General features: G+C 43.6%; 1 protein-coding gene across 1 annotated transcript in view; it reads right to left on the reverse strand.

The window, feature by feature from the left end:
• Window positions 1-15,359, reverse strand: part of Prdm5 (PR/SET domain 5) — a 132,159-nt gene that overhangs the window by 69,574 nt on the left and 47,226 nt on the right. Inside the window, exons 5-9 of the mRNA XM_046430303.2 lie at window positions 14,293-14,473; window positions 12,812-12,933; window positions 8,607-8,686; window positions 3,580-3,664; window positions 2,331-2,488 (exon numbers count right to left, since the gene is read on the reverse strand). Coding sequence (XP_046286259.1) covers window positions 2,331-2,488; window positions 3,580-3,664; window positions 8,607-8,686; window positions 12,812-12,933; window positions 14,293-14,473 — 626 coding nt within the window. The remainder of the gene's footprint in view (window positions 1-2,330; window positions 2,489-3,579; window positions 3,665-8,606; window positions 8,687-12,811; window positions 12,934-14,292; window positions 14,474-15,359) is intronic.

Below are 15,359 nucleotides of genomic sequence, written 5' to 3' on the forward strand. Positions count from 1 at the left end.
ACACAGCGGATCAGCACACCATCAGGAACACATATGTCAAGGGCAGAGGATTGAATGTGCTTCCATGCAGGAAGGTCAGCCACCATGCCTCTGCCTTTCCAAGGCATCACCAGTACTTTCACGTGATTTATGACTGAGGGCATGAGAGACGGTGCAAAGATCCTATGCCGAATTCCCACATGGCACATAACACAGCCAAACTGTGAAAATCTCATAAACGTGGGTGGATCAGTTTCATCGAGAAAGGAGCTGGAAGTTCCAGAGAGTGAGCAGGAAACCGGCCAGAGAGTTTTTTACAGCCATGCAATTCCAGAGCAGTGGCAATGCACGCAGCTCTCCCTGCACACATAACACCTGGGCTAGACACATGGGCAGAATGCAGGGACAGGCGGAGACAAGGAATACTATCAACAGTCTGGCTGAGTCTCCAGTAAACTGAAACTGCTGTCATAATTTTTAAAATGATTTCAAAGGAGGTCAAGTCATGTCTTTGGAAAGTCCCTCATAAATACACTGAGGTCACTATAATCCCCATAGAATACCGAAGGTGAAAAAATAAATAATGAGCTGTTTTAAAGAGACGGTATGAGGTTACATAATAGCAAACATTCGTCACATCACAAGTATGTTTTCACATGGATTTTTAGGACCTTGAGTATCTTTGGACACGTTTCCTGAATTTGACTCAAACACTATTTATCATCCTCACAAAACAGATAAAACAAATGTGTTCTGCAACAAGAACTGGAGCAAAGGTCAAGGGTAAGATGGGAAATCAGCAGAACCAGCTAGGAGACCACGATGTGAGGAGGGAGAGGGAAGCCAGCCTGCAGCTGCTCCAGGGGGCTGCACAGAACCCTGAGCAGCAGCAGGGCAGGCACTACACACAGTGAGCATGGGAACCCCACTTGTCACTGGGAGTCATGACAAGGCTGGACTTGGGTGATTTCCCTGGAGTGAGAAGAAATAAAACTAGGAAGCTGACTAAATGGCGTGAAGGGGCCGGGGTGGAAACCAACTATCAAGACGCTAGAATAGCAAGGGCAGGCATGGGCTAGGGTGCAGCTCAGTGGTAAGCACTTGGCCAGCACCTGCACTACCCTGGGGTTCATCAGCAGCCCCAAAAGATATATGTAAGCAAACTGACAAGAAAGGGGCATTCGTGAGGGTAGTGAGAGGGTGCAGAAGGCAGGGTCTTCAGGATTTGGCCCTAATTCTGTAAAGACTCAAGACTAAAGAAAGAGACTTGGGTAATCGTGTAATTCTGTCATTAACAGAAAAAGAAACTGCAGAAGAGCAGTTGTCTGGGGCAAAGAGAAGGAAAAATCCACATTGTGAAAAGCACGCCCAGCTATGCATCTAGAGGCAACTACAACGTGGGTCTGAAGCTTGCGTACTACAGAAAGTGGATCATCTGGAATTCTTTAGTACAGCTTTGATGGCAACACTATGGGTACAGTCAAAATCTTAGGGGGAGAGAGCACAGAAGATGTCCAGAGCACCCAGGCCATTCTCCTGGGCCAAGGAAGACTGACAGCATGGAAATGTGCCCAAAGGCCCTATGTCAGAGACTTTGTCCCCAGCTTGGTCCCCAACCTTGATGATACGGGGAGGTGTCAGAACCTTCAGGAGATGGGGTCTGGTGGGGGAAGTGAGGCACTGGGATGTGCCCTTGAAGGGGACACTGGGACCCTAGCCCCTTCCCCCGAACCCAGCCATCTCCCTGCTGCCCAGCCACCATGAGGCCAGCAGTTCTGTTCCAGCATGCCCCAAGGAGGTTCTGCCTCCCCACAGGCTTCAGAGCAAAGGAAGCAACCTGGATGGAAGCCTCAGACACCACGCTCTAAAACAAATCTTTCCTCCTCATAAGTGGCTTATATCTCAAGTATTTTGTCACAGTGACAGAAAGCTGACAAACAGAGACCAAAGAAGTCAGAGAAACTGCAAAAGACCTAGCAAAATATACCATAAGGACACCAAAGATGAGAACATTTCCAAAAGGCAACATAAGTAGAGATAAGTCTTTTTAAAAAGGAGGAGGACAAGGAGGTCTTGGCACTCAGCACCACCCCACAGCTGTCAAAATTAATTTAACAGCCGAGAGTTAGTTCATTTATTTAATAGCTCAGTAATGCTTGCTTATCAGACAGCTTCTGTAGAGCAGGGAAGCCGGAAGCCCCGCAGAGCCAATTGGTCTGAGGAGCCATAGGAGAGTAGAAGCAAGATGTTCTCCAGGCTCCACCACACTCCGAACTCCCCAGATGCCTAGGGATAAGCAACTGAAAATCATCAGCAGCAAATAAGTGAAAAAAATCTGAATATGCTTTTACCTTCTTGTGATTCTTGTAGACATTCCTGTGAGCGAACCCCTTTCCACAAAGCTTGCACTTGTAGGGCTTGTCTTCACTGTGAATGACTTTGTGAGCGCCCACTTGATCAAGCCTCTTAAAAGACTTGTTACAAATCTCGCAATGATAGGGCCGTCTTTCTGTGAAAAATGAGTGGAGAAGGCTCATGTCTACACAAAGTAAAGGGTCTGAGGGACACGTTCTACCCTCAAACCACAGGAGCATAAGTAATCTAAAACGTGGTTACACTAAAGGAAGCTGCCACCCTATCCATCATGCCAGGTACCGGAGTCTGTCTGCAAGTGGAAGGTGAGCTTGCTCTTCTGCAGGCCTGTTTTGAAAACTAAAGCTTCCATGTGAAGAAGTTTAAGTTCAAAGGCGAAATCCAGATGAAAAATGGGCTGAGATGTGTGAGTTTAATTCAGACCCTAAGGCAGGGAGGAGACTCTGCAGCAGAACTTCCACTTCCCAGCATATGAGCACTCAGACGGAGAACAGTCCACCTTTACCCCAGGTAACCTGAAAGACTTGTTACAAATGATGCCCATAACTAACTTAAAAAATACCGTGCCAATCAAAGCACACCTGAAGGCCACCAGTTTTTAATCTGACTTTAATTTGCTAAAACACCTACATCTACCTCCAAAAAGGGTGGACATTAGAAAATATCCTGACTTCAAATGGCCTCAAATTGGGCATCTTGACTTCTAGAAGAGACTTCATTGAGAAAAAATTGTTTCCAGAGTTGACTTTTTTTAAGTCTGCATAAGTGCAGCTCCTGCTGCTGAAACTGGCTTCAGAAAGATACTCCAAAGCATATTTATAAATCCCTCTTGACACTGACTTATTAGGGTTGCATTTAGAATGTAAGGTGTCCGTCAATGTAGACCCTGAGACTGCAGAGCCTCCCAAGTGTGAGACACTGCCAGCAGCATAACAGGGACCTCACCTAGCCTGTGCAGGCACCAGGATTCCGCTGCACAGATGAAGAATAGAGAAACTGAGATCCAAGAGGTGCAGGTGAGGAACTGAAAGGGAACGGTGAAGACTTGTATGTCCTTCAGTCCAACCACCTTTGCTTTATAAACAGAGTTCAAGAGCATTCAGTAATTTGCTCAAAGTCACATGACTAGTTAAAGCCAAGCCAGAACTCAGAGCAGGGCCATAACTCTGAGTCCTGGGAATGACAGGATCTTCTTGAGGATCTCAATAAATGAAGAAGCAGCATTACCTGAGTGGGTGATGAGATGGCGCTTTAGCTGATTGGCTGAGACAAACTTCTTCATGCATTCTTGACAATCAAAAATCTCATGGACCTGCAAGAGGTTAGTGAACAGTTAATCAGCCGTTGAAGCCTAACAAATCACATGAAACCCAAGCAAAAGCACAAACATAGGGGCAGCTGCTACTGCCATGTCCAAATGACCCAGTAAAATTCAGCCCTGATTTGCTCATACTGCCCTGAATAAATTAAAATGCAGTGAATACATTCCTAGTAAAAACACATCATCCAAAGAAAACAGACTAAAGCTGCTTAAATATGCAATGACTGACCTACTTAGTTCATGTCAAATGTATATGCTCTATAAAAAGTACAGCTAATACATTAATTCCTTTGTTGTGCACAAATTTAGACTTAGACATCTGTAAACTGCAGGTAATACTGTTCCTTTTCTAGTAACCAAGGATATTTTAAACTTAAATGTATGTAGCACAGAGCAAAGTATTAATTACAGCAGAAGACCAGAAGAGAGATGATTCTGAAGGCATTTAGTTCTCAGTGCAAGTGTCCAACGACAAGAGAACCCCAGCCAAAAGAAAACGGGAGACGCAGGTCCAGGGAGCCAAAGCCAAGCAAAGGAGGATGAAGCATCTAAAGGTCTGACCTAGGACCTGAGGACTATAGCAGTGATTGCATAATGCACTCAAGGTCTATTGTAACCCGAGTAGGTCACGCTGCCCTTGCACTGGAATGGGGGTGGGTGACTCTGAGATGGTGATAAGTTAATTTGTTTCACTATAACAACTATTTTACTACATGTGTATGGGTTTGTATCCCATAATATCATATCTTAAAAATATACCATAAGATGTATATTTAAAAAATCATAATAACAGGGATACAACTTTAGCTAATAATTACTTAATATAAATGTTACAGTTGAATATTACATTGGTTCTTTCCCTCCCAGACTCCAGATCACGGAAATGGGTCAGTGGCATAAAAAGTGGAAGTCCAGTTTATTACCAGAACCAGGATTCTAGGTCCTAAAGCAAAGCCCTGCACAAAGCCTTGGATGGGAAATGCTGATCATCAATGAACAAGAGCACCAGTAACTCGGCTGAAGACTCAGAACTGGTTTGGTGGAGTCATGTTCATGGCCCACCTCATCAAAGGCACAGTCGGAACATGACCCAGATAGACAAAGCATGCAGCCTGATGCAGAACAGCTGGAGACACACCCGAGGACCAAGACCCTGGACCGGTGTAGCACCACAGTGATGTGGGGGGATGGGCTGTCCCCTGCCACATTTGCCTAATCTAAGTGACTAGGACAGGACTCAAAGCAGAGAGGGGGAAAGGGGAAGACACAAGGATGAGGCCCACAGATGGGAGCCCACAGCCCAGGCCCACCATCACTGCCAGGCATGAGGCAAGTCCAAGGCAGCAACCCTTGCTGCTTCTGTCTAGCCTGACTCTTGGGGATCTGGAAACTTCACCTGAGAAAAGCCAAGCAAAGTAGAGAAACAGCAGCAGCAAAATCCACCCTTGTGGGAGGGCCTGACATGTGCTCTTTAGAGATGTACAGGAGCTATGGGGTCTGCAGGATTCCTGTACAAAGGCCATCCTGCAGAGAAGCATGGCCCCCACCTAACCAGGGTCCTTTCCAGAGCCCAGTGCTCAAGAGCAAGATACAAGTGTCACAGAGCTCAGAAGAAATGTGTCTGTGCAATGCGTGCCAAAGGCTGCCCCTTATATAATTTTGAAATGACCAATATGATAAGCCTCTGAGCCATACATAAATTAAAACTTTATTTCTTTTCAATCCAGTCAGATATGGTGGCACACACCTATAATCCCTGCCCCTTGGGAGACTAAGGCAGGAGGATCGCAAGTTCAAGGCCAGCATGTAGCAAGAACGGTCTCAAAATAAAAAGGGCTGGAGATGCAGCTCAGTGGTAGAGCGTACCTGGGTTCAATCCTCGGTACCACACACAAAAAAAAAAAATCACTAGTCCACAAAGAAAAACAAACAATTAGACGAAACACTGCTGGATACTCATGTGTTCACTTCTTAATGCTCACAGCTTCAGAAATAGGAAAATCTTTTCAAGGTTGAATTAAAAGGATAGTCCCAAAATTACAAAAAGTGATCATGTACTGTACAAGAGAGCATGCAGAAGCTATTTCCAAATACCCAAGGCTGCTCAACAAACAGATTTAAAGTCAAATGATAGGTGACACTATTAGGATAAGAAATAATCCTCAATTAAGATTTTGACCCAGATGTAAAGGTCACTCCAAGAAAATAATCAAAAACATTCCAAACATTCTAGCCAAGCGTTTGTCCTGGAGCAGCAGGAAAAATGCAAGTGATGGTGGACCTGAATGGAGATTACAGGAAAATTCAAACTCAAGGGCTAAAGAATCACAAGGTCACCAGACAAACCAACATTGCTGGTACTTTTCCAAGACCTGGTTAGCCTGAATATTGATCAGTGCCCCTACCAGTAGCTATATATGCCCCTAAACTGTATATTCAGGCAGCAACCCCTATTGGGACACCCCTCTTACTCCTGTAGAAGCACTGTCTCTTTTCTTCTCATGTTACTTTGCCTTCTATTATTTTCTGTGGATTTCATTCTTGGAACGTGCTAGACAAGTACCTGGAAAGTGATTGGTGAGCTGCTGGGGTCTGCTGAGACCCTGGAGAGCACAATCCCCATTAACAGCTGCAACACATCACTCAATAATAGTAGAGAAGAACCTGGTTTTGCCAGTTATGAACTCAGAGCTGACACCAGCAGGCACCCCCTGCCTTGATTAGCTCCCAACACTAAAGAGAGTTTTCTGAGCTGCAGAGACCTTCAGCTTGCACAGATCCACCCACCAGCAGAAGCAGAGAATCTAGTCTCATCTCAAATTGCAGTTTCAATACAATTTAATTACACCCAAAGCTATGTAGAAATATTTTGAAAATTATTAATTGGGAGAATAATATGTTACCATTTTTAAGTTCTAATAATTGTCAAGAGGGACCACAACATTCCTTGCTTTAATATAGGATAGTGTCTATTGTCATAAAGCACCGTCTACTGGCAGGGTGATGCCGGGTAGCTAAACTCTATTAGACATTAGACACACCCAACCAAAGATGGCCAAAACTGTCAGCAATACAAGCTGCCTAGTATTCAGGAAGGTGAAACTTGAGCAGCGAGGCTATTAGGGAGGAAGGACTGTGTTAAGTCAATAAGGACTAGGGCTCCATAAGGGCTCACCTCAAAGACAGGAGCTATAGCCCCTCTACCAAGATGCTCCTCTAGGGGAGAAGCTCTTACGTTGAGAAGGAAATAAATGAATAACAGGACATAGTTCAGAAATATTCTCCACAGTGAACTGTGCTAAAATGCTCATTTGGTAAACTATTCTAAATTTCAACCTCTTTAAACAAATCAGGGAAATAAACCATAAAATAATAAAAGTAAGAGGATATTTAGAAAACATCTATTCCAGTAGCTTGATCTTTTTGATAGAATAGGTTTTTCTTCTTGAAGCCAGACAAGAGATGGGAGGGGAATGAGATACCTAAAAGAAGGGACATCTGCAATGGCACCCAGGCAAACTGTCCAAGGTAATTTCTGTACATGTACTAAATTCTGAGTAATACAAAGATCAGCAAGACCCCCGCAGAGGAATGATACACATTCACAAGACACTTCAATTTTTAAAATAATCTAATTAAAATCACTATTTGGAAACTTTACCAAAAAAAGAATTTAATAGCACTAAGAGAACAAAACCAAAAACCCAACACTGATGTGTTCAACACTGAGGGCTAGTGACACACAGAGCCCCCACCCTGATTCACAATCAGGCTGTTCCATCACTTCTCCATGTGAGGATCAAAACTGTTCCAGAAACCAGAACTGCAGACATGTCAACAAAATGATTTAACTGTCTCAAGTGCTAAATTAAGTCCACAAAAATGGTTGGAGCTACTAGATTAAAAATCATAATGAATTTCCAGTACCATCAAGTTATTTTGAAATACACCTATGTATACAGAGAGAGACAATTCATATTACAAAACACAACAAAAGTAATTTTTCATCTTTGTATAACAGAATGTAACATGTACATTTTGGACCCTAGAAATGACATTAATGAAAATATAAATTCAATTTTAACTCTCTTTTATTATACATTCTATTAACTAGAGGATAATATTCTTTTTTTTTAAAGAGAGAGAGAGAGAGAAAGAGAGAGATTTTTTTAATATTTACTTTTTAGTTTTCGGTGGACACAACATCTTTATTTTATTTTTATGTGGTGCTGAGGATCAAACCCAGCACCCCGCGCATGCCAGGCGAGCGTGCTACCGCTTGAGCCACATCCCCATCTCAAGGCTAATATTCTTAGGTAAGAATTACCATTTATTTTTCAGATTAATTTTTGCTACAAAATAATAAATTTTTATCCTTTTTGTAAAATGTTAAATTCATTTTATCCTAAGGAATCATTTGCGTCTGCTAATAACACCTAGATATACAATCGTATCAGTGCACGATTTACCACATCAACATGAAAAATAGAATGGAGTAAAATCAAACTCAGTGGACCGTTACATGGCAATTCACATCATCACGAAATCACACAATGCAGCTCTGCCTTTGTTGTGCCAGACTAAACTATGACATGCACTCATTTCAAAACCAAAGGTCACTTGCCAGCACATTCCAAAAGTGCATAGTTTTCTCACTGACTTATATTTCCTGAGCAAACAGCAACGGACAAGGCCATGAGCCAAGGCAGGTGTTTTAGGTAAAACCTCGGGGCAGTGTGTTCACCAGCGCTGAGCAATGACAGCAGCTCAAAGCCTCGGCAGCTTGCCTTTCTGCACACTGGCTCTGTGCTCTAGAATACGGTACCACTTAGATTCATGACAAAGCTCTGTCCTGGGTCAGTCAGCCACAAGTTCACATGGCAGACACCACGAGCTGCTGACAGGTCTCTGCGAGTGGGTTCATCTCACTGACCTTCCTGTGCTCCTGCAGGCTGGAGGCAGAGGAACACTTTTTACTGCATACCGAACACACGAGCTTTTTCTTAGGATCTCCTAAAAGAGAAATGAAAACCCGTCATGAATTAAATGAGACAATAAGGGGCACCACAGGGAGTTTCCACAGGGTATGAAATTCCACCCCATAACTCAGGCGCCAGCATCCATTCAGATCGCAGGGAGAACCATCCATCAAACTCACATAAAGAGCGAGTGGTATTTGAGACCCTTTCTTTCAAATGTAAGAGATATGCCGCTTATATTCTGCCTTCTACGTGCATGGAACAGACCTCTTTCCCTTTCCTATGTCCTAACCAAGAATTGCACATCTCCATGAACCATCAAGCCAAAGCTGAAATGAGCCAAATCCGCTTATGAAGGGAAAAACTGAATTATCAATTCACAAGTTGATTTTTTCTACTTCCTTTATATTTCAATAGAATATTTTATTTCATCTCATAGGGTTATAAAGATGGAATTCATAGATTAGATTATTCTATCATTAGACTTTAACAAAATCTATGAGCACACTTTTTAGCAAATCAATGTTAGGAAATAGAATAAGATAAAATCAAGCAGGATTAAACATTATATTGATAATCCACACCTTCATATATTAAACATTATATTGACAATCCACAACAAAACAAAGCTGACTTTTGTCTTCTCATATAGGGATTAAATTTATAGTGGTTCATTTTACAAGCTTCACAGTGGTTATAGAAATGAAAAGACTTGATAAAATATGTGAAAAGATTGATTAAATGTGATACAGTAACAGTCTCATCTTTATCACCACAAAGAGCCACAAAATGATCTGTCAACTTTTAACTGATTTCAAATACACAAAAAGTAAATACATGGTACAGCGAACGGTGGGCCCATTACCCACTTGACCACAGCAGACGACACCTGCTCCTGTCCAACCTATACTCCCCTCTCCCTACTTCTTTATTACTTTGAAGCAAATCCAAAGCAAGCAAAACCGGAAATATGAAACAGTTTGGTTTTGTTATAGGAAAATGTTTATAAAAGAAAAACATACTTTAATAAAAAAAGAATAAAAATTTTCATCTTGAATTTCCAGGTATCCCGAGTAGCAGCACATCCACACCACGCCCAGCACTGCAGCCAAGAACACATCCTCGGTGCTGTACAAGGAGGAGCGCTGCTGAATAAGAAAAGGCTCCCAAGCAGCATGAACACCTGCCACATGTCCATCAACCTCTCCGAACACACAGCCACCTGAAGGGCCACTGGGAAGGAACATTCCCTCTCCAGCTCCCACCAGCTGGGATTGCCCATCTTCCACCCAGAATTCCTTTTCACCCCTGCCCCATCCGGCACTGTGGCTGTTCCCTAAGGCTGTGCCCTGTCTTCCCTACAGTGGGTGCAGGAGGAAGAGGGCAGAGAAGTGGGTTTCTTCAGGCAGCCCTCTCGCCTCACTCAGCACCCCAGCTCGACCACATTCCCTGCCCACTCTCTAGTCTTTTTCCTCCTCCTCATATCTCCTCTTCCACTGAGATCTGGAATCTCAGTTCCTTTGGAAAAAAATGCAGAAAAAGCGTGTGGCTATGAAAACAGATCATCTTCTATAATTACACTCTCCTCACCAGCATCCATAGGACCTAGCAAAGGAGAAGGGCAGGAACTGGCTCCAGAAGCAGCCCCTTCGACTGTGGGCCCCTTTTGGCTAAGTGTAGAGGTTCTCACCACTCCACAAGCTCCCAGAGGTTCCAGGACAGTGGCACCTGCACAAACCCAGACTAGACCCTGGTGCCACTGTGGCTTTTCTGTAGCAAGTGAATCTGGTATTTGACTTCCATTCTCGGCTGTCAAGAATCCTCATCTGGGTGGGGGATGCAGCTCAGTTAGAGAGGGCTTGTCAGGCATGCACAGGCCCTGTGTTCAACCCCTAGGGCCAGACAAAAAGAAAAATGTTCAGAAACACATTCCACAGTAGGCGACCATGAAAGGAATCCTCAACTGCCCCAAACACTTGGTCACCCAGGTTCTAGGACCACAGCACCCTCCCTGCAGGTTAAGTACCTTCAAGAGCTAGCCCAAGGACCTGCCCACCTCATGCACAGCCTCTGTGGAGAAGTGTGGCCCACACCCACCGCAGCAGGAGCTACAGACTCTGTGCACCCTGGAATCCCTTCGTCCCTTTGTTCTGAAGGATCCACAACCATGGGAACAGTACTTCACTGGCCACTAGCAGGGAATGCTCTGTCCCAAACGTCTTCATGGCTCTCAGAGAAGAGAGAAGGCAAGAGAGAGGCCATGCATGAGACACTGAACTCATGTGCCAGACCCAGCAAAAGCACTGAATATTCTTCCTAAACACTAAGATTTCACATTTCACACAATCTGCAAAATGGAAAGAATAACAAAACTATTTCCTTTTATGAATTATTTTTGACAAAATCACCATGAATTTCCAGAAACTGCAATATTATAATATCCAAGGCCAGTTACAAGAAACCTCAAAAAACTATGCCCACAGCTGGGCACAGTGATACATGCCTGTAATCCCGGCAACGTGAGTAGCTGAGGCAGGAGGATAGTGAATTCAAAGCCAGCTTCAGCAACTTAGCGAGGCTCTGAGCAACTCAGCAAGGCCCAGTCTCTAAATAAAATACAATAAAGGGCTGGGGGTGTGGCCCAGTGGTTAAGCACCTCTGGATTCAATTCCAGGTACCACCACTACCAACAACAACAACAAAAAACAACTATGCTCACAACACAGCAGAAAGGGCACAGGCCCAGGACTTGGAACACAGATTTACAGGGTTTCTATGCTCATCTGGCTTCTCAAGTGGACTTTAAAACTGACTTTAGGGCTGGGGCTGTGGCTCAGTGGTACAGCTTTCGCCTGGCATGAATGAGGCACTGGGTTTGATCCCCATCACCACATAAAAATAAAATAAAGATATTATGTTCATCAACTATATATATATATATATATATATATATATATATTTTTTTTTTTTTTTTTTTTTTTTTTTTAACTGACATCAGGGGCTCAGTGGTAGAGCACTAGCTACCCTTGCACATATGAGGCACTGGGTTTGATCCTCAGCATCACATAAAAATAAATAAAGTGAATATATTTTTTAAAAATTGACATCAAAGTTTTGTTACACCACATTGCAGACCTAGATGCAGAAAATTAAGAACAGCATTTTAATCAGAACAGCATTTTAAAAAACTATGAAGGCAATTCTATGAAAAAGTTATGCTTGCCTTTTGTGATCATGGAGAAGGTCCCAGTAGACCTGAATTCAGAAAAATGTCATTGCCATACTTCAGCCACACGTTCTTCTAAAGGACACACAGCAGACAACACCTGGAAGTCCTAGCGACGGGCGCCAGCTGTGGTGCACCTCCCAGACTGCCTGCCAGCACAGTGTGCAGCCCACACCCCAGCAGAGCTGCCGTCAGCAGGAAGTAGCCATGCTCACTCACGACCTCTGCCTGCCTTACTCAAGCTGGACTCAGAGACAACAGACACAAGAATGAGGTCCAGACACTGGGCACTGATTACCTTCCCCCGAATGTGAGAGGAGACGAGAGGAACCAGCTATACCGTGCCCACTTCCTGACAGCCCAGGCATGGCAAGGGGGATAGCAGCCCGCGGATCATTACCTACGACAGGCTGAGTCTGCAAACCAATGACCACCGACCAAGCGCTAAGCAGTAAGATCCAAGTGACGAATTTTATACTTGTTTTGTTGATTAGCTAGCCATTAGAAGGAATTCAAATAGCATTGCTTTATTCACCTAAACGTATTCAATTCCCATGTCAAAATATAGTTAGAAATATTCTTCAATATAGAAGAAAATATAAGCATTAAAATTGTATTAAATATTAAAAATATTAAGGTGAAAGGGCATCCATCACTTGAAGTTTGAAACTGTATCTATACTTGTCAACAATTTATGAGAAGGCAATTTCCTATGTGGAAATATGAGATTGATCATCAAGAAATATTAATGCTTTGTGGGTCTAATTACCAGGCACAAGCAGACCTGAGCTTAGTGACAGGAAAATAACAAATGCCACTGAGATCAACTTGAAAGGAGGAGCTTTCAGTGAAAGAAAAACTGTGCATCTGTGCAAGGCGGGAAGAGTCTCCCAAAGTGAGGCGGAGCGGAGTGCGGCTTCCCCAGCTGCTCACCAGCATGGACATTTTCCTGGTGTCTTTTCAGGGCGTCTTTGCTCTTCAGTCTCTTCCCACAGCTGTTAGCCCTGCACACGAACCTGGCATCCCCACGGCACATCTCCTGGTGCTGCTCAGAGCTACAAGACAACCAGCAAGGGGACAAGCAACCATGAGTGCACAGCATGACAAGTAGCCATCATCCCAGGCCTTTGCCACACATCTCATGAGAGTTTTGGGGTCATTTCATGCATTATCTAAGCAGGGGAGAAAGAAGGCTTAAATTCTTCAATTTAACTAGCGTAATACTGAGTCCCTGAGAAGCAAGGGATTGCACATGCAAAATGACCCAAATTGTGTAACAGCCAGCTGGTAACTCAGATGAAACCTCAGTGCTGAGCTGAAGAAGGGCAGACAGAGCACTGGGAACTGGGTGAGGCCTTCCAGGCTGCTGCCCACTGTGCGCTCAAGAGCACTAGAGGAAGAGAGAGGGACTATGACCTCAAGGGTAAGAGGCCCACCATGAGGAAAGCCACGGTAGCGATTCCTGGCTCCTCTGTCCTCTTTTTCAATCTGCACTAGCACCTTGTTTCAGCAGGCTCCAGCTCAGCACAGGTACCTCTGGGGGACCAGGGAACACTGTCCTATAAGGCTGACTGGACTGCAGTGTTACCAGGATGTACCCAGGTCCTGGCTTGACTGTTCCTTAAGAAACTGCAACAGAATCTCTAAATGCTTAACCTCCTGGTATCATAAACATTTTGGTTTCTTAAACATTTACTAAGTTTAAGTCAAACATTTTATTCTCAAATTTTATTAGCAAAAATGGATGCATCTAATGCACAGAAATGGTCTCAATACGAAATGGCATATTTTAGAATCTTACTTTAACAAAACCAAAAAAAGGAATGTTTAACCTATGTTAACGATTTTTTACCAATGCTTACTTAAATATGAGTTTATAGGTTTCATGATCCCGTGAAAGACAAGGATCACTTTCATGCTATTAACATACATTGCTAAAATAATAAAGAGTTCACAGTAAGTAGCTCAGAGCAGGGGATCATTTAACTTTATCACATTCTCACATTCTGGATCTATTTGTCTCTAGATTATCCTCCAAGACTGCTCTTGAACAAACAGTGCTTTTCAAAACCTCGGTGTATTCCTCACACTCTGAAATCTGCACTCCTTGAACTCTCAGCTGGTTCCAGAGGGGACATGAGTGGAGCTGACTGAGACTTGCTGTGCCACCTCAAGCCCTGGCTCCATCATGCATATCTGGATGTCAGCTAGTGAACCATGCAGCTCAATTAACAAGGCCAAGTCATTAAGTGGACAAATACAATCTACACCAGCAATGCTTACTTCAACTTCACAATCCAAACATGTAAAAAATAACATGCTACACTCAGAAAAGATGTTGGTGCCTGCCACTGTGGGACCCCACCCCTCCACGAGTCAGGTCAGACACAGCAGATGCTCTGTGGTGTACGCACTGTCTTTGCAAGGCCTGCTGGACTGGGAATTTCTTCCCACAGATCTTGCACTTGAATTCCTTCTCCTCGGTGGGCCTCTGGTGCAGCATCTGGAGGTGCTCAGCAAGAATCTCCGCACTGGGGAAGCTGGACTCACACTGTGGGCAGGCGAAGTCCTCTGTGCAGCCAAGGGGATCTGCGCCTTGACAAGGAGTGCATTAATGAGGCCAAAGTTCAGAGCAAGAGCTGCAGGCTTGTGCACCCGCTTTGAAATCAAATTAACTATGTATAACATGAACTCTTTTAAGTCCATGAACATTAAGTGTAAACATAACAGGAAGTATTACTGGAGAGAAATACATTCTTTCTAAAATAATTTACTTGTGTTTCACCAAATTAATTCAAATTCAAATTGAATTTTTAATTTACCCTTTGATGCTAACTGTCCAGATCAGAGCCTTCAACTACAAAATCCTCCCTGAACTAGGCCACCCGTGGCTCACTTTTGGCTTCACAAGGACAAGTGCAGTGGAGGCAGACTGTGCTGAAGCACACGGGGGTGACACTCAGGTGGCATAGGAGCAGAAGGACCTGCAGGGCTCTGCCCAAGTCCCCCAGTGTGCCATGTAACTCCACCTTTCGAATACCAGACTCAGAAAACGTAAGGAAAATAAAAACGACCAATGATCCCATCCAGAAGAGACCACGGCTCCCCTGGGGCTCCAGGGCCAAGGGTCTTCGTGCATGTGTATCTCATACACAGCAGAAGAACAGCTATGCTACTGTCATACTTCACAGGAAATGGTAGAGGCTTTTCCAGCATCTTCTCAGGCCAGGTATGTTTTTAACCCTGAGGTAGCAAATTCATTTAACCCAACTCTCCACTGTCACATGTCAGGGCTTCTTGTTTCTCTTGCTGAGATTTTGCTTTTTTTTTTTTTTTTTTTGCTTTTATAAGTGAGTCACTAAGAATTACAAAATGAAAATAGCAACAAAAAGTAATACCTGGTTCACACATTTAAAAAATCTTTTATTAATATATTTACTTTATTTATTTTTATATGGTGCTGAGGATCAAACCCAGTGCC

Source organism: Marmota monax, unplaced genomic scaffold, assembly GCF_021218885.2.
Source record: "Marmota monax isolate L192 unplaced genomic scaffold, Marmota_monax_Labrador192_F-V1.1 WCK01_AAM20220418_F8-fsc00425, whole genome shotgun sequence".
Taxonomy (NCBI): domain Eukaryota; kingdom Metazoa; phylum Chordata; class Mammalia; order Rodentia; family Sciuridae; genus Marmota; species Marmota monax.